The 23,436-nt window shown below is 42.7% G+C and overlaps 1 protein-coding gene across 1 annotated transcript in view; it reads left to right on the top strand.

The window, feature by feature from the left end:
* The window catches only part of plxnd1 (plexin D1), a 60,190-nt gene that overhangs the window by 1,730 nt on the left and 35,024 nt on the right, over positions 1-23,436 (top strand). The window contains exons 2-12 of the mRNA XM_022739224.1: positions 1,540-1,716; positions 5,015-5,146; positions 5,885-5,985; positions 10,647-10,776; positions 12,147-12,324; positions 12,586-12,694; positions 18,318-18,417; positions 19,870-19,968; positions 21,536-21,625; positions 21,940-22,048; positions 23,147-23,304. Coding sequence (XP_022594945.1) covers positions 1,540-1,716; positions 5,015-5,146; positions 5,885-5,985; positions 10,647-10,776; positions 12,147-12,324; positions 12,586-12,694; positions 18,318-18,417; positions 19,870-19,968; positions 21,536-21,625; positions 21,940-22,048; positions 23,147-23,304 — 1,383 coding nt within the window. The remainder of the gene's footprint in view (positions 1-1,539; positions 1,717-5,014; positions 5,147-5,884; positions 5,986-10,646; positions 10,777-12,146; positions 12,325-12,585; positions 12,695-18,317; positions 18,418-19,869; positions 19,969-21,535; positions 21,626-21,939; positions 22,049-23,146; positions 23,305-23,436) is intronic.

Genomic DNA, 23,436 nt, shown 5'->3' with positions numbered 1-23,436 from the left:
TTTTATTCATCACCCTTTTTTATGACCTCTACTTCTGCAAACCAGAGCCTCCATCCTCGCATGCCTAAACATATGTGGCGAATAAACCTGCTTCTCAGTCTGATTTATGAAAGCTGTAGCCCATTGCAGTTGTTAAGGGTGTATGAAATAAGAAAACCTCACTCATGACTGCTGTAAATATCTGACAGTTTCCATTTATGCTTACAAGCGGTTATCCTCTTTAGCCCTGAGGCTCATGATTTGCAGAGAGGATCTCCCATGTCACGAGCAGAGGTCATGATAGTTGGAAAGATGCTCCAGAGCCACACCCAGGGTTATGGGAAGGGTGAGACTCCTCTCACATCCAGCAGCTCCCTGTCTTATCAGATATAGAGAGGAAAGGGTCAGTAGTGTAGGATTTTTTTTCAGTTAAACCTCAGACATATATATTTTTTTATTGCATGATTGCTTCTAACTATAACTCTGCCAAAAATTCAGCACAGCGCTGGTGAATAAATAGCAGCTTTGTCATGAACACATGGTCAGATTATCTTGTGTTTTTAATTACATGCTTTCCTACTTGCATACCACACAAAATATTTGCTCTTAAGGAAACTTTGCCATTCTATATCATATTTGCGCCCTCTGTTTTATGGATGCTGTCAAAGATGGCTTTGCACAGTTTCATAGGAATGCAGTGAAATTCCAGCTTTTCACTGTGGTGGCTTTGACTGACAGAGCTGAGGTCAAAGGAGACTGTCCCGCGACCACTGTGCTGTCGGGTCAGAGAGTTGCCCTCCTCGCTGGCACTGCCTTGTTGGCGGTGGCCCCTGGGCCACTCCTCCCGTGACCAGTTTTCTGAATCCTATCTCAATCGGCCCGCAGGCCTTTCCTGAGATAGACAAGTGCTCAGTTCAAAGTTGTTTTGAGGAGATTTTTTCTCTCTCTCTCTCTCTCGCTGTATTACAACCTACTTACTCCTCACAGAATAAAGTTAGTCTTTCTTTAGTTGAGCATTTTTGTTGCCATGACCGCTGAAATGTGATCTTTTTTGTAGTCAACAGTCTGAAGGCCAGCACTGAGGGAAAGCCAGACACAATTTGAGATAAGAGAGACAACTCCGTGAGCAGAAGGGCCCGTGGGAAACGACTCTACAAATATCCACTGTGCTTAATTCTTTCTTTCTTTTTTTTTTGCCTCTGCGTGCTCTAAAATATTCAGAGAATTCCCAATAGATCCTAGTGCTCATCCAAGCGTGGCACTAATGTTTTATCATTGCCTGCTGAGGATTTGACAAAAGCAGAGTCTTATGAGTGTTGAAGACCCTTGTAAGCCCTTTTCAAGTATTCACTGAGATGTCTAAAAAGTGATTTAGAAGAATGAGCAGCACCATTGTGATAGCTGCTATCACTTCTTGTTTTCCACTTCACTTTCATCACACAGCGCTCTTTTCGCGCTTTGTTCTCCCCTGTTTGCTAATCTTTATGGCGTGCTCCTATATGAAAGCTGATGAGAACTGATCTCTCTCTCTCTCTCTCTCTCATTTTGTCCGTGTTCTAGTTGCAGCCCGAGCAGCTGGACTGTGGTGCGGCCCACCTACAGCACCCTCTGGCCCTACGGAGGCCCCTGAGGGCCATTCCTCTGTTTGAATACCCAGGCCTTAGTTCAGTCTCTGTGGACTATGTACACAACCACACTGTGGTTTTTCTAGGAACCAGTAATGGACGACTTCGCAAGGTGAGACACACACACACACACACACATACACACACACACACACACACACACACACACACGATATCAGTGCACAGTGAACAAGGAATGAAACTTTTATAAACTAACCTCAGGTAATAATGCAGTTGCAGCACATGGTCATGGAGTTAATATTTTTAATGTAATTGAGCCCTCAAGCTTGGAAAAACTATAAGAGTAACAGTTACATAGTCCTGCTCTGATGTGGCCGCTGAGTCTTTCAATAAACCAAACGTAGGTGTGTGATGAAACACTCAGAGCTCCGTGCAGAACAAACAGGGATTTCTGCTTTCATCTGATAGGTTCTCAGCACTGTCACCACCCAACCCCCCTCCCTCCATTCATCCATAACCCATCCTGGCCCATTTAGTAGTCCTAATCATGTGCACTAATGTTCCTCAGACTCTTTTGACTCGTTTGAGAGATCAACAGAAAGCTGTTTAACAAGGTCGGTTGACGACGTATGACTCAGTCCTGCCGTGCGTTGGTCTGCGACCTCAGCTTTGGAGCATCTGCAGTGGGTCCAGCTTGTGAAAATCTTTCCCGTCTAATTAACAGCATTCCTTAATTCTTTCTCAGCCACATTCCTAGTCACCCCTGACTGGGCTTGCAAAGTAGCGGCCTGCCTGCGAGCGCCGCAAGCTTCTTCTCGGCTGTCTGCGGGAACAACATAAACTGACTCTGAAAGCTTTCTGACCCTACTGTTTTGCAATAGGCTGGTACCTTTTACAACATTAAAACCACTCTGCTACGGGGTGTTGTGTTTTGGGCCTGCTAAAAAAGCTCCTTGTTTTCCTCCCCAGATGATGGTACTTCTTTAGCCCCAGCTGAGCGTGCAGTAATTGGTTTTTGGATGGTTTATGCCAGATGCACAACACTGGTTGGGCTGGTGTAAGCGACTGTGTGTATGAGTGTGTTTGTGTATGTCAGTTTGCTTGATTGCAGGTTTGACTCTGATTTTAGGTGTTTAACTTTGTCTGTAGGCCAGTGCAAGAGGTTCAGTGATTTCACGTGTTTACTCAGATGAACGCGCGCACCCTGTGATTATGTGCTACATGTGTGTTCTCTCAGCATGTGTGTCAGCCTTGTTACATAGGGAGAGTAGTGTGTTTTCTGTGACCTTGGGCAACAACATGATCTGTGCTTTTTAGCTTTACGTGTCTTTCTGTCTTTGTGTATCTATCTGTTTGTGTGTGTGTGTGTGTGTGTGTGGGGGGGGGGGGGGGGGGGGGGCAGCATCTGTGAGTGTGTGCCTCTGTGTGTGTTTGTGTGTGTGTGCCCTGAGGATAGAGCTGTTACAGAGGTTAATGGTGCTGTTAGTGTGTGTAATGTGATTCTGACTGTGAGTTTGGCTCAGACTAAACACAGGGGAACAGTGGTTGAGATTAAGTTAGGCCTCTTTTACTGTCTTTGAGAGAGCCCTCAGTGAAGTAATTTGTAATTACATGCATTTTTTAATGAAGTCTCTCCCTCCCCATTACAGCTGACTTCCATTTTCTGCCTCTCGCAGCGTCTGCCTTTATCTCACTCACTCTTGTCCAATTTTACTCCCTCAGTCACTCCTCTCCTCCACTCCTCAGTTCATCGCTTTATTGTCCCCTCTCTTTTACTCACTCTCATATAAAAGGCCCTTTGATTCATTTTGCAAACAAACACACTTTATCTCTTTCTCTCTTGTTCTCTCTCTCGTGCCCCACCTCCATCTGTCTTTATTCTCTCTCTTTTACACCCAGGTACACACACACACACAAAGACACACATACACACACACACACACACACACACACACACACACACACACACACACAGAGAATGAGCGCAGAGCAGCTGAGCACTCCTTGGTTGAATAGGGTCTTTCATCTGCAGGCTGATAGACAGAGAATAGAGTCAGAGCGACCTGCCAGTACAGCAGGTGTTTTGTTGGTTGACCTGGTGGCGCACTGTGCCACTGCTCCTCCTCCCTGCTCCTTATTCTGCTCCCTGTCCAGGTGTGTGGGCTGCTGTTTACTCGCTGCTCACTGTGTCACTCTGCTTATGTGTTTGTAGTCGCTGGGGTGTGGGGTGAAGACATAGCACAGCTGCTTACTATCTCCAAGGCAGAAGTGTGTGTGTGTGTGTGTGTGTGTGTGTGTGTGTGTGTGTGTGTGTGTGTGTGTGTGTTTGTGAATGGGTGGGTGGGTGGTGTTGTTACAAAAACGACAGTGATATTTGGAGGCTGAGATAATGCCTCTCATCACAAGCCAATGGTTTACTAAGCTTCTGTCTGCTCTGGTTTAACAGTAACCAGCACATCTCAGTGGGTGGTGATGGTTTTGTCTTGTGTGTGTGTGTGTGTGTGTGTGTGTGTCTGTTCATGTGACAGCGTGTTTGTGTGTTCAGCGGATGGAGAAGTGACACAGCCCGAGCTTGTCTCCAGATGCTGGTCAGTTTGCCAGTTCGTCAGGATGGCAGGATGTCTCCACTGAAGGGAGACCCGACAAATCGCAGAAATAAGAGCTTTCACTGTCTGCGTGACAGGAAGTCTCACTCAGCACAGTTTGTTTTTCTACGCAGCTCTGTGTGTGTGTGTGTGTGTGTGTGTGTGTGTGTGTGTGTGTGTGTGTGTCTGTCTGTCTGTCTGTCTGTCTGTGTGTGTACGTACGTGAGAACATGTCACCCGCTTTATTATCTGGAGTTGTAGGAAGGCCAGTGTGTAGATAAATCACCGCTTTAGGGGAATGAGATTAGGCACATTGCTTGAACAAAGGGCCTCCTAAAATATACTTGAGAAGGGTGAGCATGTAAAAAATACTTTGAAATAAAAGACAAACACACTTCACTAAATCTGGCGGCTATTGTTTATACATTAATTTCATAAACAATGAGAGCTTTTGGTGCTGTTTTGTGTATCTCGCTCAGATTTGGATGAGCTACAGTTTCCATATAAAAGAATACATTTATCTTCCTAAAACACATCAGTGCTCATTGTTGGTAGCTGTAGCCTCAAAGTTAGAGGTGTGAGCACAATGTGAAAGTTGCTGCCATGAATCCTCTGACATATATAGGTGGAGAAGTGACTTACGAAGCCGCTTCTTCTGAGGTGTTGCTGAACATGCCCCCGAATTGGCTCTTACTGAGCCGCCTGATGAACAGAAAACATCTGTGGTTATATTGAGCAATTCCCAGTATTTGAGATGTGAAGCAAGGAGTAGCTCAGTTGACTTTTCCTTGTTGAATTAACACATTTATTCTGCATCTGTTCCAATGCTGCCATCCAACCTATGTCCTCTGCTCTTCTTCACAGCTGACCCTCCTGGCGAACATGACCTTGGCCAGTCAGTGGACACTGAAGCTGCCAGCCAGTGAGGCAGTCCACCACATCATGACCTTTGACCCCAATGACCGGAACTTCCTTTATCTCATGACCTCTCACCATGTAAGAATGCGGCTGAAGTTTGAGACTGCAGTCTCAGGATGCTTGTTGATTCTCACCGCCTCTGTCACTGATTTATTCATGTCAGCATGAAGAAGGATCATAATAGCCACAATCAGACCTCATTTCACAGCTGGTGAATCCTCCTCACCTCAATTTAGCTGAACACTTGCACATATTTGGCAAAGATAGCCACGTGTATAGACCTACAATAGGTTTCACTGCTGCACAGGATGTGGCTGCTTCTCCAGCAGTTCTGTTGTCCAATGCAAGAAGCATCTGATTGTTAGTTGACCGTGGTGTGTGCAAGAACTGATGGTTTGATATGCACACTGATAAAGATAAAGATCTTTTCAGACACAGAAGTGACAAACACGATCATCCAAAGCATGTTGGAATGCAACATGTAACCTTATTAGTAACACTTTACTTTAAAGTAATAATCCATAAGATTTTCATGACTTTGTCAGCTCAAACTTCCAACCTCCATTTACCTACGATGTGAGAATGCTCCTCTGTTGTATTCATGACAAAATATCTGCTCAAAGAGTGTTTGCTGTCTGCAGGATTCTGGGACATGTAGTATGAAACCAGACTTTCAGATACCACCAGTAACCAAATGTGTCACCAGATCAACCAGGACTGAAATCTTGTTGTATGTTACATATGTTATACTGCTGTACTGTTGACTGCAACTAATGTCCTGATGTAACTGCTTTGTCTTTGTGCTGTGATGTTCAGATGCTGAGGGTGAAAGTGGCAGAATGTGACCAGTGGATGAGCTGCAGTGACTGTTTGGGAGCAGGTGACGCCCACTGTGGTTGGTGCACTCTGGAGAACAGGTACAAAACACACACACACACACACACACACACACACACACACACACACACAGAGGTTTTGTTTCCCTCTCTCTGTCTATCCAGTTAACTCTCCTCGCCTCGTTCTCTCTCCTCTGCTGCCAGTACGACATAATTCAATCAAACTATCATACGTTTTGGTGTCACGCAAATGCCACATGCTTTCTGACGTAATATCCTGAGAAAATGTGAACATGTCTGCTGTCTGTATTGAAGCAGCTTGAGCTGTTTATATGAGTGACTTAAGTTATTGAAGCAACACAAGATCAGATTGATGGCTTAATAAAATGATTTGAGCTTGTCATTTTGATACTTTTAGCATTTGAATCAGTGAAACCACTGAGACTTGTTTGCTCCTTTTCATCATCCTCATTCTCAGTTTCAAAATGTCGCCGGGCTGAATGAGTCTTGGCAGTAACAGTGTGTGTTTTTGGGTTGGAAGGCTCTTGCTGGATCGAGTTGGAATTGCTTTTCATTAGCGCTCAGACTGGGGAGTAACATCATTGTTTGGAGCGGTCTCTTGGTTCTTTGGTCGTTTCGGGAGGGAGTGACAGGCTGGGAGCGCCCAGCGAGGAGTGACTTGGCCAAAGTGTTACTGTGAGCGAGCGAGAGCACACTGTGATTAATGTGGCTCTGTCAGGACTGGCTCTCTGGCTCTGTGCTCACTGGCTTTCAGGAAGAATATGTGTGGTGTCGAGCTCTGTTTGTTTGGGTGTTGTTTGTCTGCATGTTGGTGTGTGTGTGTGTGTGTGTGAGAGAGAGAGAGAGATGGTTGGTTGCTTGGTGATTAAGGCAGATCAGATGAGATAGTGAATTTTGTGATGAGTTGTGCTGCAGCTCTGGAGGCTCTGGCATTGCCAGGGGCCATTCAGAGCTGGAAGAGTGGAACTGATGAGAGTTGTGTGTTTGTGTGTGTGTGTGTGTGTGTGTGTGCGTGTATGTGTGTGTGTGTGTGTGTGTGTGTGTGGTCAGGCTGTCTTGCTGTCATCTCCCTGTCTCTTCTCCTTATTTGTCTATCTGTCGTCTCTTTATCCCAGTCCCTTTCTCGCTTCAATGCATTTTTTTTACCCATGTGATTCTCTCTCTGTCTTTGGCTTCCTTTTTTTCCTTTCTTGCCCTCATATTTTCCAGTAGCTTTGTGAATTTAGTTATCCCTCTCTCAACCTCCCTCACTGTCTCCCTAGTCCCTCCTCTTCCCCCAGTGCCCATGTCCTCCTCTCTATCCCCTCTACAAAGGAGCGTTGATTGTGATGATGGTGGTGGGAGGGAGAGTGCACACTGGTTCTTTTGACAAAGAAATGTCAAAGTGTGTAAGCCTGTGTGTAAGTGTCAGCGTGAATGTGTGTCGCTGTCTGACTCTCGAAGGCCAGGGAGCTGATGTCATGAGTGTGTATTTGTGCGTTTGATGCACTGTTTGGCCAGTCATGCTGGCTGCAGCGCTGGTGCTGTGGCCTCAGAGCCCAGGGGATCAGGGGGTCGATATGTGTGGGTGGATGGTGTCCTCCATCACCCCGCTGTCTGATACAACTACAGACACTGAGGATAGGGGAAAAAAAAGGACCACTAGAGAACTATCTAAAATCTGTGAAGCCACCACTGTCTCTGTGTGTGTCTGTTTGATTTTATGCATAGCTCTGACGTCTCCCAGCACGTCTGCATCTTAGAGAGAGAGCATGAAAACATGTCTGTTCGCTTGTTGGAGTCTGCACTGTTGTCTGAAAAAGAGAGAGCTAGTTCCTCTGCTAGAGATAAAGCTTAGACCTTGATCACTTTTTTTCATGCTGGAGCTGGTATAATCTGCCACATGTCACAAGAAAGCACTTTAATATCTTTATTTGAATCAAATTATGCGTCATGTGCAGTCTTTGCTATTCACAAATTATCATGCCTATCTGCATGTGCTTGTCTCACAGTGACTTTGTGTGTGCCTGTGTCTGTGTGTGTGGTTTGAAGCTCATATGTTCTCCTGCTGTTTGACAGTCTCACTGGCTTCCCACCTTATCTGACGTACAGACACTTAGGAGGTGATGAGTTTTCTCGGGTCATATTTTAGCTGCATATATTGACTGTGTTTAGTTTAAGGAGCTGTTTGAAAAGCTTTTAAAGTCAGCATGTTGCTGTGAAGCAGGTGAGGAGAATCTTTGTGTCTATGTGTACGTCTGCTGTGAAAAAAAGATAAGTGTTTTTGAATTTATTACTCCTCACTGCTGCGCTTGATCAAATTGTTGTTTGAGTTAGCAGGCAAGTCATGACTGTATTTGAGGAACAAATAGAAAATAACAGAGACAGGAAGAAATATAATTATGTGAGTGATTTAGTGCATTTGCAGGCCAGTTGTTACAACTCACATGCTGTTTGTTGATGTTCTTCTGCGTCTGCATGTCTTTTTCTTTTGCGATGGTAAGATGAAGTTTCCTGGATGCCCGCTTCAGTTTATACCAAGTGGCATTTTTGAGGTATTCAGTACTTAAAGATAAAATCTGGAGTTTACTGGATAATCTAAATATATACTTCTTCATGGAAAACAAGGAAGGCACATTGGACCCATTGGAACCCAAGAGGAAGTTGTGTTTCAAAGTATATCTCAAAACAGCCCAGATCACATATGTTTGCAATTGCAATCTCAAAGATAGGGCAGGGCTATTAAAGTTCAATACTTTTTGAATGAGTGATTTAAATGTGTCAGTACTAAAAGTCATTGAATACTTTAGATCATGGTTTTGTTAATCTCGTACTATCTTATGCTATTTATTATCATACTATTTTATTTCAGTTCTTGTTTGAGAAGTTTGGTGTGATTTAGCTACATGCTAACACTAGCCTGCTAACATTCTCACAGTGATCGGCAAGTAACTAACGTTTGCCAAGTTCACCGTTTTATTTAAGCAAAATTAGCATGCAAATATTTGCTAATTAGTACAAAATGTCCTTAGTTTTGCATGTATTTGGTCATAAACCAAAGTGTTGGAGAAATGAAATTTTTTCCAATGATGATGTTAGACGGGAGATCACTAAAGTGATTACGGTTCATTCTCTGGGGACCATGAATGTCTATAGACACTTTTGTGTCACAACTTTTGTTGACACGGTTCATTCTAGACCAAAGTTGTGGACCAACCAACTGAAAAGCTGTATGGATCATTTTGGATCAATTCAGTATCTATACTGGAACTCAGGTATAACTCGTTTCAAGCAATACTGAGCAACACTCAAAATACAGCTTTCAAAAAGAAAATTAAATCAATAGCTAAACAAGTAATACAATTTCAGCCTATCAGCCTGATTATCTGTAAATCAGTCACAAACACTGTAGTGTGACTGTTGAGTTTCCTGAGAATGTGTTCAGAGTTTATGAGTTTGTTTGTGTTGAGGGGATTTTTGTGTGGCTTCCAGAGCCACTCAGTTCTATTTTTAGTTCAGCAGCTGACCTCATGGCCCCTCTCAGTCCATCAGTGCCAATGGGACTGAGAATCTGGACGTTCACTTTCCTTGGACACAAATGCTCACATTTACAGACTAGCGGGCACACAGACACGCATTTTATTTTAAAACAACTGCGAACGTGCGAGGGAAGTGGGATGCGCCAAACTCATTATGTGGCGTGTTAGGACATTGCTAAATGGGGCCTGTTTGGTTTCTCCTTTCTCTGAGGTCACTTTGTCCTTCCAGTGTGCACTGTAGATGAACTGAGGTCTGTGCCAACGACTGCTGAAGTTCATTAGTGAAGCAGAAGTCAGAGTATTGGGCCACCTTGTTTTGTGAATGCTTCTGTCATACAAATACATTATACTCACAGAGAGGCACGTGCGCGCGCGCACACACATACACACACACACACACACACACACACACACACACACACACACACACACTGTATGCTCTATACATGTCCACACAAACAAACACATTCATGGATGCACTATTGGTCCAAACATGGAGAATCAGTAGTTTTTTTTATTCAAGTATTGGTAACTGGCCCCTGATCTTGGTGCCTGTGGGATGGGTTGCCATAGCGATGCGTGTGACCTAGAGTCAAGTAGTCTCTTGTGTTGAGCCAGACAAACTGACAGCCGAGGTCTGAATGTGACATTAGGAGACCAGAGCACCTCATAAATCTGTGGGAAGCAGACCATGAAACCCAGCGGTGAGAATTCGTCAAGTCCTGAAATGAAATGAAAACACAAAAGTTCGTGCTCTCCTCACAAAGGATAAAATGTTGACCCTAAAACTCTGCATTCACACTTCAGTGTGGTAGTCCAGTGGCTGACTGGGTCTCGATTACCAGCTGTAGCTTTGACAAGCAATTTCTATATAGATCATCATACTCTGATATGGCACAGATGTGCTGATGGAAAATCTAAAGGTTTCGCCAACTTTTCAGCTGCAGCCAAGTTTTCTGTGCAGGCTAACAACGAAATGTGTGGATGGCCATTACAGTAACATCTGGATGTCGGTTTCTTGGCTTTTTCAGCATAAATTTACCATAACATACATATATGGTACAGAAAACCTCCAAAAATGATAATAATGAAGTCTCTTTGAGCTGCAATCTAATCTCAAGCAAAATATCATAGATATGATCAGATAAATATGATATAGCCAGATATAACTTATTAACTTTCACTCTGTTACTTTCTGTCCAGATGTACCATCCAGAAGGAGTGCACCCGGGGGCTGTTGGCACGCTCTTGGATCAGCATGGGTGAAGGCCCCCAGCAGTGTCCGTCCATGACCCTGACACCCCCAGAGATCAGCATCTCTGCAGACATCAAGGTAACATGAAGTCCTTTCGTATTATTGTTGCCATCAAACCCTTTTCATTGGTCATATTCACATAACTGCTATTATGGTCAGTGGGGGCAGTGTATTTAAAGCTGATGAAATGAGATATCTTGTGACCACCTGCATACCCCGACACCACTCACTATTATTATACACACTATTATTATTACCCTGCTGATAAAGTCATGCCAACACTGTTTGCTGCTGCAGCTGCCTCCACTATATACAGATATACAGATAGATAGATAGATAGATAGATAGATAGATAGATAGATAGATAGATAGATAGATAGTAACCTTCAGTCACCTTCATATGAGTTTCTGCAGTACAAATGAAAAATAAACTAGAGCAACACCTATCACAATCTGTCATTTTATACACTTCACCTACATCTTTTAGAGTATGGATTTGGGACACAGAGAAACTGTCAGATATTGAGTGCTACATCACACCACCAGTCTGATTTTAATCAAAGCTGGCAGGATGATATATCCTGGTAAAAGGAGCTCCTGCATCATACTTGGTGCTATAGCACGTAAACTGTTGTTTTCAATCATTTCCGCTAGTCAGTGTATCGTGTAACAGAAGCATAATAACAATGTGATAATTAGCTCACTGAATTCTGACACTTGGAATATATTTGACCTTTAATTACAGCTCATAATTAGATGAGGCTGAGAGACGACAGGTCATTAATTGGTTCATTAATTGTGGATATTTGCTTGCTATGTAGGTCATTTCGGCTGGTCTGTAATAGATCTAGCAGCTGCCTGATCCACGGGCATCCTGCAGAGTCACAGGAAGCTCGGCTCAAGGTTGTCTCCCCAAACAGGAAGCAGCAGGCAGGAAGTCAGGGCCTTAGACGGGAAATGATCAGTTCCAATGAACAATAGAGCAGATTTTTAAGACCTGTTAGCACATGTTACCAACCACTTCACTTCAGCTCGTATCTGCTGAGCCTCAGAATATGTCATCTTGCTTTTCCTCTCTGCCTACACCCCACCTTTTTTTTTTCTCACATTGAAATCATTTAGCTGAAATTTCAGTCATGTCAGTAAGGTGTTATGTTTCTCATTATACATCTGTCATACTTCATCACATAGCCAGATTTAGATGTGAATCTAGCACCGTGCCATCTGTTTCTTCATTGCACTTTAGTTTTTCTATTTCTCTGCCTGAACTCCTGAACAAACTTGAAGTTATGCCAGCACCATTTGCCCTCTACCAAAGCCCTCAACTGTACTTGTACTGGATTTGAAGACATGTGTGGGCATGTGGAACTGAATTTCTAATTAATTTCTGTTAAGATGAAGATCAGCAGTTATTTATACTCATGCACCTATATCTGGTCCTATCGTAGGATGTTGGAATCCTGATAAATGGCAGTGTTCCTGATCTGGTCGGCTCCCGGGTGGAGTGTGAATATGGGCCGGGTGTTTCAACAGCTGCCACAGTGCACCTGGACTCCGGTCCCGCTCAGATCCAGACCTGTCCCCTGCTCCCTCGAGTAAACTACCAACCAATCCTCCCTGGCACAGGTGAGACTGCAAACAGGCCTTCATTTGGCTGTGCACCAATGCTGCCAGCAATATTTTTCCACACAATACAAGTACAGTTACAGTATGTGATTCTTTTTATTTTTTTATTTTCAAGATGTTGAGCTATATTACAACAGATGTAATTTCCCCTTTCATCTTTCAAAGTCCAGCTAGAAGACGCCTCGCTGTCTAGTTTGTGTTATGACACCGATATCATCTTGAATGCTTGACACATGCAGCTTTGTTTACATGATTCTCCAGATCATCTGACTGTTTCTGTGGCGATAAAAGTGAATGGCACATCTGTAGTATCTGGGAGCTTCATCATCTATGACTGCGAGAGGACTGGAGCGATACACCCCAAGATGTCGTGAGTCATACATCCCATTGTCGTTACTGTTTATCTCAAATTCTTGATTTATTCAGCGTTGGTGATGCTTGGGCAACATACAGAATCATTGAGATCCATCACTTCCAAATACATTCACTTAGTGGATGATGATTTCACAGACTAAAAAAAAAAAAAAAAAACTTATGATAAGTTTATAAAAAAACAGTGGCAAAAATAACTTGTCCGTTTAGGGCCTCTTGTCATGTTCAAGATCTCTATGATTTATTCACATCAAAGAGACAGTTCCCCTCTAAACTTCTCAAATGCTTTAATTTAAATTGATATTTTAGGCACAAAATGGTACGCTACCAAACACATTTCTACAAAGTACAAGTACAAAAGAGGAACACAAACTTCTGACATTAAAGTACATTTTGTCATTTGTCCGTTCTTTAATTAAGAAGGATTTCAGTTTACCTGTAATGGACTATTTTTACTTTGTGGTAGTAGTACTTTCACTTAAGTAATACACTGGATCTCAGTACTTCTTCCACCAATGCTCAGACCTTCATCCTCTGGCTATTTGATTTACAGAAGTTCCCTCAAAACAGACCTTCCTTAATGAGATCTAAATACCAATAAACTATGATCATAGCTGTCCCTAAATATAGAGCTCTGCCAAGCTATAGTATCACTCAAATATCAGCCAAATGTCAGCTAAGGTCTCTGTGGTATTGTAGATGCGCACATATAGCTGGAAGGTGAAAGACAGCAAAGCTTCTCTACTCTGTTTGTCTCAGTGGCCTTTCCGCTCTGTCCCTGAAGTCTTCCTCTCTGTTTTTTTTCCCCCTGCTTCCTATTTAGGCATCAGTTAGTAAATATTGCCGACACGTCCTCTCGGAGGGCTTATTGTGTATTTGGCTTGCTCAGGGATTCTCAGTACAGGATCAAATGTGGAATTAATATGCTGTAAACATTAAGCCAAAGGAAATTGGATATGTGTGTCTGGCTGGTCATGTTGATGTTTGTTTTCGTGAAGGACTGCGACTTGTATGGCCCGGTCACAAAGAGGGTTTTCTCATGCTTGGAGGCACACCAGCTGGCTTCCTCTTGCATGTTGGACCATGTCAGAGGATCCACTTTATCTGATGGGCAGATCTTAGGCTTAGATGGGCAATAGTGTGTGTGTGTGTGTGTGTGTGTGTGTGTGTATGTGTGTGTGTATGTGTGTGTGTGTGTATGTGTGTGTGTATGTGTGTGTGTGTGTATGTGTGTGTGTATGTGTGTGTGTGTGTATGTGTGTGTGTATGTGTGTGTGTGTGTATGTGTGTGTGTATGTGTGTGTGTGTGTATGTGTGTGTGTATGTGTGTGTGTGTGTATGTGTGTGTGTATGTGTGTGTGTGTGTGTGTGTGTGTGAGTGATTCCCTGAGATTGAAACCATTTGGGTGTGTCCCCTTTGTTCACTTTTTCAAAGCGGCCTAGAAGTGTGAACACAGCAGTTGCAGGTACATGTGTGCAAGAATCCACCTAATACTTGCACATGGCCTCGGTGCTCAGCGAGGTCCAGGAGTGTGAAATTAGATGGTGGTTTGTTGAAGGTGATAATGAGCAAAGTGCCATTCTCACAGGATGAGCAATGGGCTGCAAACTGCGTAGCTGCTATACTCTATCTGATTATAATCACTTCAAGATGTTTTTTTTTTTTAATAATCCCTAAGGAGAGTCGTATGAGCTACATCTCCTCAATGAAGGAGAGAGGAGTCTCTTTGTTTTGTGTTTTGTAGTAAAAAGCCATCACTTAGGTTTTTTGTTTATATGTTCAAGCTGAAACGTTTTTGGATTGATTTTTTATATTGTCTGCATGGGTGAGTGTTATTAGACATTAATGGCAGTAATTGGTGGTCTGTGATGTGTGTGATTTAATTCCTTGGGCAAAAACTAATTTTCTACTGATGTCAGTGAAGGACATTTTCATTCAGCAACAGAGCTGATTACAGTTCACACAACAAAGTGAGATGATGTCAGCGATACAACTGTGGATACTCTGCCAAAGGGCTGGACAATAAACCAAAGTTTAATGCATCAATTATGTTCATTATTAATTAATTCTCAAAAAACATGAAAAATGTCCAAAAGCCAAAGATGTAAAATTTACTATCACATGAGATGAAGAGAATCATAAAATTCTCACTATTGAGAGGTGGGAACTTGATAATGTTAGGAAATTTTTGCTTGAAAAATGACAAACGATTAACAATTAATGGTCTATAGCCAATTAATTTTCTTTCAATCAACTAATCAAATTTACTCATACTTAAATTTTCTATGAATAAACAAATTAGCTTGATATATTATTTTTGTTAGTGTTACACAAGATTTTTAACAGTCAAGTAGTGTCTAAAGGCTTAAGTTGCATTATGGGAAATGCAGGATCCAATACTAAATTTCAGTTTATCTCAACTTCCGCTGCTTCAATTTTAACCTTTATTTTTTGAATTGTGATTCTAGTGAGTTGATCAAATTAATGAAAGTGCGATGCTAAATCACTGGAGTACTCCTTTAACTAGTCCTACTTTAATAAATTGGGATAAACATATTAAATGAGCCATCATGAGAAAGGAAGTATCATCCACAGATATGGTAAAAAAGATCATTAATAAGGCAAAATATCACAATTATTCTTGGTTGAAGTTTGAACAACACCTGAACAATGTAGAGGAAAGTTTCAGCTGTAAGAGGTCTTCATTCAGAGTATGACATTTGTGTGCTGAATCAGTTTGTGTGTTCTTGAGATAATCTGCGTGACTGTGTCTGTGCGTAAGTGTATTTAGACAGCGCTCCCGTGACCTCCTCAAAGTGGTCACTAGGCAAAGTGCTAATGACAACCATACGAGAGCATTCCAGTGTCACCAGACAGCCCAGTAGGACAAACCACCCAACCTGCCCTCTCACTCTGCTTCTGTCGCTCTGTCTATGTCTCTCGGTCACACTCACACTCTCTCAAACACACACTCTTTCTGTGTTTTATTTGCTCTGCATGTCTCTCCTTGTGTCTTTCTTTTTTTTTTCTCTTTCTTTGTCTGCCTCTGTCCGTTTGCTTCCATCGTTCTGTCCTTCTCTATCGCTCCCCCTGAAACTGGTCTTTTCTTCTGCACGTATTTCTCTTTGACAGAGACGTGATTGAGGATGTGTGTTTAACCGCTGTGTCCACTGAGAGGCCCTGAGAGTGTGAGCCTGACTGTGTATTTAGTATGTGTGTGTGTGAGTGTGTTTTTGTGCGTGTGTGTGTGCATGGTCATTATGACTTGAGGTAGGCTATGTCACAGGGTATTTACTATCAGTGTTAGGTCAAGCAGAGAGAGAGAGAGAGTGCAAACAATCTGTGTGTGTGTGTGTGTGTGTGTGTGTGTGTGTGTGTGTGTGTGTGTGTGTGTGTGTGTGTGTACGTGTGTGTGTGTGTTACGTGTGTGTGTGTTGTGTGTGTGTGAACATGCAGGGGTGGTGGGGTATAGGTGTTATAGTGAGACAGAAAGGGAGTCAGGGAGGGAAAACAGAAAAGCTGCAGCTGATATGAGCCTTGAGGGGGGTGTCTGCTTCTAATCAGAACACACACACACACACACACACACACACGTTTCACTCATGTTTCTGCATCCTCTTAGACCCACTTCTCTCCCCCCCCGAGAGTGCTGCTATCACCGGAGGCGCTATCATTCCTAGTGTGGGACATCTGTCTCATCCCGGAGGCAATGCAGTGACACACACTCCTTACACGCACAGACACACTGTACATTGGAGGTGTTCCACATTAGGTAGTTTATCTGGAACACACACACACACACACAAACGTTTCTACTGCATCCACAGTAAAGACGAATACAACCCATTCCCCTAAACACTGCCCTTTATCATCTCTACTACACATCTAACTTCAACAACTACTCTGTCTTAAAGGATAGATCACACAAATCACAACAAAGTAATAGAAGAGATTAAGAGAGTTTAGCTGCCACTGTGACACTGTGTCTTTTATGGGATTTCATGGGATGATAAGCACTAAATAACGTAGTGTAAGAGTATCAAAAGTACTCAGTTTTTCTAATATTAGCCACCATACGTGACTGGTCATACCAGACCAAGTGAGGTTGTAGCGATTAAACCCCTGTGTGGACCGAATTGAGCAGAGGTGTGTGTTATGAATTCAACTTTTCATTTGCAAGAAGAATGTGTTGTTTCTTCTTTCAACAGTTATATAGTGTCTCTTTACAAGACAAGGCTGCTGATATTATATATTTGTGTTATTGTCATTAAATCACACGTCATTATTCCTGTCTCAGACCTGTTTATGTTGGCTCTCAGTGCCACGCCCATTTGTTCCTACTTAAGACATAAATCTTCAAAAACTGGTTACAAATATATACTTTCACTTAAAAAAAGCAAAGTAATTTCCTGACATGGCTGGGAACTGCAGTTTTTAGCAAATGGTGCTATAACAGCAGTGAGTATTTATGGCAGGTAAACAGTGAATGTGGGGTTGAGTCATGATAAACATGATAAGCTGTTCATCATAATGAAGAAACAGTGCAATAGTGCGGCTCATTGATGTGTTTGATAGCTTATGGACATCAAGAGTTCTACAGCATAGAGGAATTATCTATGTCAGTGTTTGAGTACACAGGCAGCACTTGTTAGAAGGACCAAATCATTGTCGGTCATGGTCTTTACATGGAATTTGTTGACTATAAGAAAAATATATGATATCACCAGACTTAAACCTTAAACCGAGTCCTAACCATCAAACATCCCTTTGAACTCGAGGAGAAAGCCCTCACTTCACAAACACAGACATTTTCATCTTTTAGACTCACCACAAGTCACTGCCACCCAGCAGTTTATAAAGGGGGTCTGTCTTTGAGCCATATATGAGGGCATGTCTTGGACAAATGAGCATGAATTGAAGGGAGTATTAAGCTGCCGATGGACTCAAAATGTCATCACTTTAGGCGGTGCTGAAGTCTAAATGGATCTCACATAGATAGAAATGAAGAAGACAGCATACACACACACACACACACACACACACACACACACACATCATCACCATCATTTACCAGTCTGAGTGTTTATAGAGAAGTGCCTTGTTTCATCTTAGCAGATTTGGCCCTGTTTGACCTCCAGACTGACTGTGTTGTAAGTGAGGAATGGATGTGTCTGCTACTGTGACTAATCATCACTTCCTTTTTATTAAAGCTCAACTTTGATGCCTGTAATCAGTTCGGCCTCTCCGTTTGTATTACACTCCAAATGAATCAGAGTCAGCCACATTCTCAGCTTTTGAAAAAATATGTATTTCCTGCATGGGAACAGATCAGAGGGTGATACAGGGAAGGGAACATGCCAGATTTTCCAATATTTGATCCTTGTTTCTCAACTCTTTCCATGTTTGTGTGCGTGTGTGCATGTGTGTGTGTGTGTGTGTGTCTGTGTGTCTGTGTGTGAGTGTGTGTGTGTGTGTGTGTGCGTGTGTGTGTGTGTCTGTGTGTCTGTGTGTGAGTGTGTGTGTGTGTGTGTGTGCGTGTGTGTGTGTGTCTGTGTGTCTGTGTGTGAGTGTGTGTGTGTGTGTGTGTGCGTGTGTGTGTGTGTCTGTGTGTCTGTGTCAGATGTGTGAGCTGCCTGAACACAAGGTGGAAGTGTTACTGGGACCAAGAGAACCACCTCTGTGTCTCCAGTAAAGATGAGTCAAAGAACAATCTGCTAGAGGTGAGTAATGCTCCTTTTTCTAATCCATCAACCAAACAGACGTCTGGAGGATCTGATAACATTAAGATCCCACAAGTCAAAGCCTCTGACATAATCCAGACTCTGTTGTCCAACATCTCCCAGTGTGCTGTAATGATCTGAGTCCAGACGGGTTAGGCAAGAGCAATCATGTGGTAATTCAGGGTACAAGTGTCCCAACTATAGTATGTAGAAATGTTGAAAACAGCTATAAAATCTCAGGAGACTGTGGTTTTACAGAGACATAACAGGGTAATGTACCATTTTAAATTTCCTCTGACCTCCTCCAAAGTTTCACTGTTTGGCAGTTTAGTTTGATATCTCAGCATGTGGGAAGTTAGATTAGCCGTGGCCCTATTTTTGGGGGGAATTATTATTAAATGTCAAGACTGCTTGTTGCCTGCTAAGAGATAAATCTACACCTACATTTTCAGCAACCGTTTTATATATCACTTCATTTTAAGTAGGTGACTGTACAAATGGATTGTGTAGGTATGTTTGGCAATGTAAAGCCCCATGAGGGTGTAAAGTACTCTGAAAATCAAACTAATTAAATAATGTAAAAGGCCTGGCACAAGCTTATGAAACGACTGTGAAACTGATAAATGTATCTAAAACTAGTACAGCTTCATTGAAATGAATTAAAGCTCCCCAGATACCACCGGCTATTGTGCGTGTTCCTGACAACATCAAGACTAAGTCAGCCATCATATTATTCCTCCTCCCTCTAAAGTTTTATTGCCCAGCCAGGTCCCATGGGCTGTGTGTGTGTGGACATCCTCTCAGCAGACTCTGGCCCCCAGGGTGGGGGTCTGACCGTGTCTAGCCACGCCACTGGTCCCATTTAAAGGGGAGATGATGTGAGCCGTAGTCCTCTGGTCAGCTGCTGGTCAACTGCAGCTGATTTAAGTGTTTAATGCTCAGCTTTCTATCACAAGACCCCCTAAACAGGGAAGGAATGCTTTTTGTTAAACAACTGAGGTAATAAAGACATCATTGCCTTTTTTTTAAGCAAATGCAATAAATCTTAGTCAGGCGTGCTGTTTCAGATCCCAAGATACAGAAAGACAAACTCATTAAAGCACAGGAGGCTCGTTCTTTTTAAGTCACTTTTAGTTATATAAAATTAAGGTTTCTTTAGACATCAAAAAACTTTATTAGGTCTTTGTAATGTAGGTCATAAGGAGAAGAGAGGGGACTTTTTTCTGTTCTGCTGAGCCCATCAATGTCCGGTGGGTCTGTTTTTCTAATCCCTCATCGTCCCTCTATTTGAAGCTATTGTTGTTTCCCTTAGAGCGAGACTTCACCCTCTCATTTCCTCCTCCTCCAGATAAACAGGACAGGTATTTTGGGTTGCGGATGTGTGCAGAGGAGCCATTGTTTTCTTTAACTACTGTATGTCACTTCCTGCCCCTACAAACCACCTCACCACAGAATGCCGCTTCCTGTCCGAGCCTGGTTGCCTCAGAGGTTCCTCCATCACCATCAGAAGTGGCCCAGGACTTCACCTTATCCCTGAGCAACATCCAGGAGGTATGGCAGACAGCCTCCAGCTATAGAGCTGAACTTGGACCTTGTCCAAAATGCATGTTGTGAAAATGATTGGAATAAAACTGAAACATATGGTGTGTTCGCTTCAAGCTGAGTTAAACACAGATGGATATTTGTGTGCTGTGATTTGGGTCAATGAACGACCAAAAATTTGAGTTTGGGCGATCTCCATGTTGTGAGACAAAGATGCAAATGAAAAATGAGCGGGTGTCTTTATGCTTATGTTGCTCGCTGCTCAGCTGTCTGGACGCACCATGCCTGTGGTATCTCACTGTGACTAGCTGAGTCGTGTCTTCGTCAGCACAGTGAACATTGTGCAGTCGGTCTGAGGCAGCACACACTGCAGCAGCTTTATTTGCTTGTGTTCATTTTAAATTCAGCTAGTCCTTCCAGATCAGTTTTTTAAACTCCTATTCTCATGCTTAATCCACGCTGGGCGAGTCAGACGCTGATCCTGCATCACTGATAAGGACACGACTGGGATCCTCTGAAAATTCCAGTGCTGACTAGTTGCCAGGTGTGGTCAGTCACATATGCCTAGCCCTGGCAGGCCTTTCAAGCCCTCTCCTGGTGTGTTGCTATGGTGACAGACACTGAGTCACATACAAACTCACACATGTGACACGCAGCCTTAATGTAATTGGCCATTCATACTATTCTTTCTTATGAGCGTTTATACAAGCTGATGTTGTTTGAGTAATGTCTTGATCTTGTCGGCAAGTCAACAGAGCAGGAAATGTGGTGTCAGTCATTCGTTCTCTCTCAAAAGCGTTGCAATCACTCAGACCCTTGTGGAATGTGTGGTCAAGTTTGGTTTGGTTCCCACACTTTTACTAAAAGGACAAACTTAAAATAAATTATTTAGACAGAACTGTGATAAACAGTCTTACGGGAACATTTCGCAAAAAGCAGATTCTTGCATGTTTGTCTTGCTGTGTCTATTAGATCTCAGACTGAACATAAGAACAGGGAATGTTTTGAAGTGTGGTATGTTCGAGTTTGTCTGGAAAAAAGAACCTGCCAGATGCAAGAAAAATCAAGGTTCTCTGGTGTCAAAAAGCTCAGAGAAATAGCAAAGTCTTGGAGAGGGCGATCAAAGTCGACCAATTTAAGTTGGCTGGATTCACAGACAAATGGTTTCCTCCACTTTAAGTATTTGTCCTTTACTGCTCTAACCTATCTTAGCTTACCTTAACATATATTTTCTCTCTTAAACTCAGGACACTCATTTTATGAAGAATACATTCATATTCATTACTCTGGTTCCCAGATGACATGCTGAGGTGTGGGAGCCCAGATGTTTATGAATATGAATTTCGAATAGATTGCCTCTTTTCCTGGCAGGGACAATTATTGTGGGTTATTCCAGATTCCTGATACTTTTTCAGGGTTGTCAATTGTTACCAGACATGTTTGAAGGAGCAGAAACTGTCTCCAGCTCTCTAAAGCAGCGATTATATCATTCTGAGAACAGCATAAGATCACAGTTTGCTCATTTGTTTTTGGTGAAATAATGCCTATTGTTTAAAATATGTGCTTTGCCTGACAGGGGGAGGAGCTGGAGTGTGACTTTGGGACAGAGCAGCAATATGAGGCCACCTGGCTGAACAACTCGACTGTCAAGTGCAGAGGAGTGACAGTAAGTATAGACAATGACCTATACCACAAATAACTAGTCAATTTGCCAAGTCTGAATAAAGATCTGTTCATTCCTCCTTCTGTTACTGTGCATTTACTGGTTCAGTGTGTTGATTATTGTTAGGTGTAAGCTGTGTTTGTAAGTTGTTTTTATCACAATCATTTTTAACCCTTGTTTATACGCTGAATGAGAACCCATTATTATCTAGAGAAGCAAGAGTGAGCATGTGGAGGCAAAATTAGACACAATACACACTGAGGAGATGCAGAGTACAACCAGTTTTACTTGTACCACCTACCTTTATGTCCTTGTAGCTGTCCACTAATCAGAGGAGTCAGATTTACCACCTCAACCTGAGGAGGAGAGGACACTTCAGTGGACAGGGGAGGGATGTTTTTGTCGACAGCCCTCAGCCAATGAAAGGTAAGATATTACCCCATGGTTTTGTAGATGTGTATAAAAAAAAAAAAAAAAAAAAAACAGATTAAAAAAATCAATTGCCGTCTGCTACGCTTGAGCTGTTTGCTCAGCTCTCTGGTATTTGCAGTGTAATTAGATGGCAGCAAAAAACAAGACAAAAAAAATCTGATATAGCTGCCACCGTTGCTCTCAGAATGCATTTCACCTGTGCATGGATGTTTTTTTGATGAGATTTGTGGATTTGATTAAACCTGGAGAAAAATAAAGAATCGCTTACAGGGACAAACAGTGTTAGGCTGCCTTTCACTTGCAATAATAGCAGTTTGTGTATTACAACACATAATTTGCCAGCAACTAGTAATTTGCCATAATATCATATTCTGCTAGCGTCTAATTACACATAATGATTATAGAACATAGAGAGCTGCAATTTAAGGTGTTATCAATGCCTCTTACGAGCTATGTTCGCATGTATTGTTGCAAATACAGTTTGAGCTCCATGACAACAGTGAGATGATGAAACGTGGCATACAAATTGTTGAACTTGGCATGTTGTCTATAGTGCAGCTACAAGCCAGTCCTTGCCTATCCCAGTCCCAGATGTGTTGTTCACAGTCCATGTGTCTACCATGTGAACAACAGCTCTGGGCCGCTGCCAGACACTCTGTTAACGGACAAGACAGTCGCTTCATAACATGCAGAGTCATCACATTTCAAAACATCACACTCTTTATCACACACGTGCAGCGACATAGACACTATAATATGTGCACAAATGCATGCGCAGATGCACATGCAGTGATACAAATGGGACTTCTCCCTGGGAGGCACATTGGAACATGAATGTAATCATCTGTTTCTCGCTGGCTTTGTTCCCCTCCACCCCACTAGCTTTCTTTTTTCCTGGTTTATTTTTATAGCCATTAATATATCATCTTGCAAATTCTTATGCTGTTTATTTAGAGCATGCAGCCCATATGGTTCATATAAAGTATGAAATAATCTTAGAAGTCCCCAGCACCTTAAGTTAACCAGACAGGGCAAACGCACTAAATGTCTCTCTCTCTCTCTCTCTCCGCCCTACCTCCCAACTCCCTCTAGTGGAGGTGTATAACTGTGGAGTGGGTAGCTCAGACTGTTCCCAGTGCTGGGGCCGGGAGGATCAGGGCCACCTTTGCGGTTGGTGTGACAACAGCTGCAGGCCGCGGGTTGACTGCCAGCCAATCAGGGATCAATGTCCAGCTCCCGAGATCAACAAGGTAAGATCAGATGTTTAACATGCATGATTGTGGACTACAAATGCTTATACAACCCCCACCTCCCTGTTGTAGCCTCCAGGCTCTATTTTCCAGCCATAAAATGGTGAATCATGGGGTCACTCACATGGCGTG

This window comes from Seriola dumerili, unplaced genomic scaffold (assembly GCF_002260705.1).
Source record: "Seriola dumerili isolate Sdu_G_001 unplaced genomic scaffold, Sdu_1.0 BDQW01000043.1, whole genome shotgun sequence".
Classification (NCBI taxonomy): domain Eukaryota; kingdom Metazoa; phylum Chordata; class Actinopteri; order Carangiformes; family Carangidae; genus Seriola; species Seriola dumerili.
Note: the sequence above shows the minus strand (reverse complement) of the source record. Positions and strands in the feature narration are given on the sequence as shown.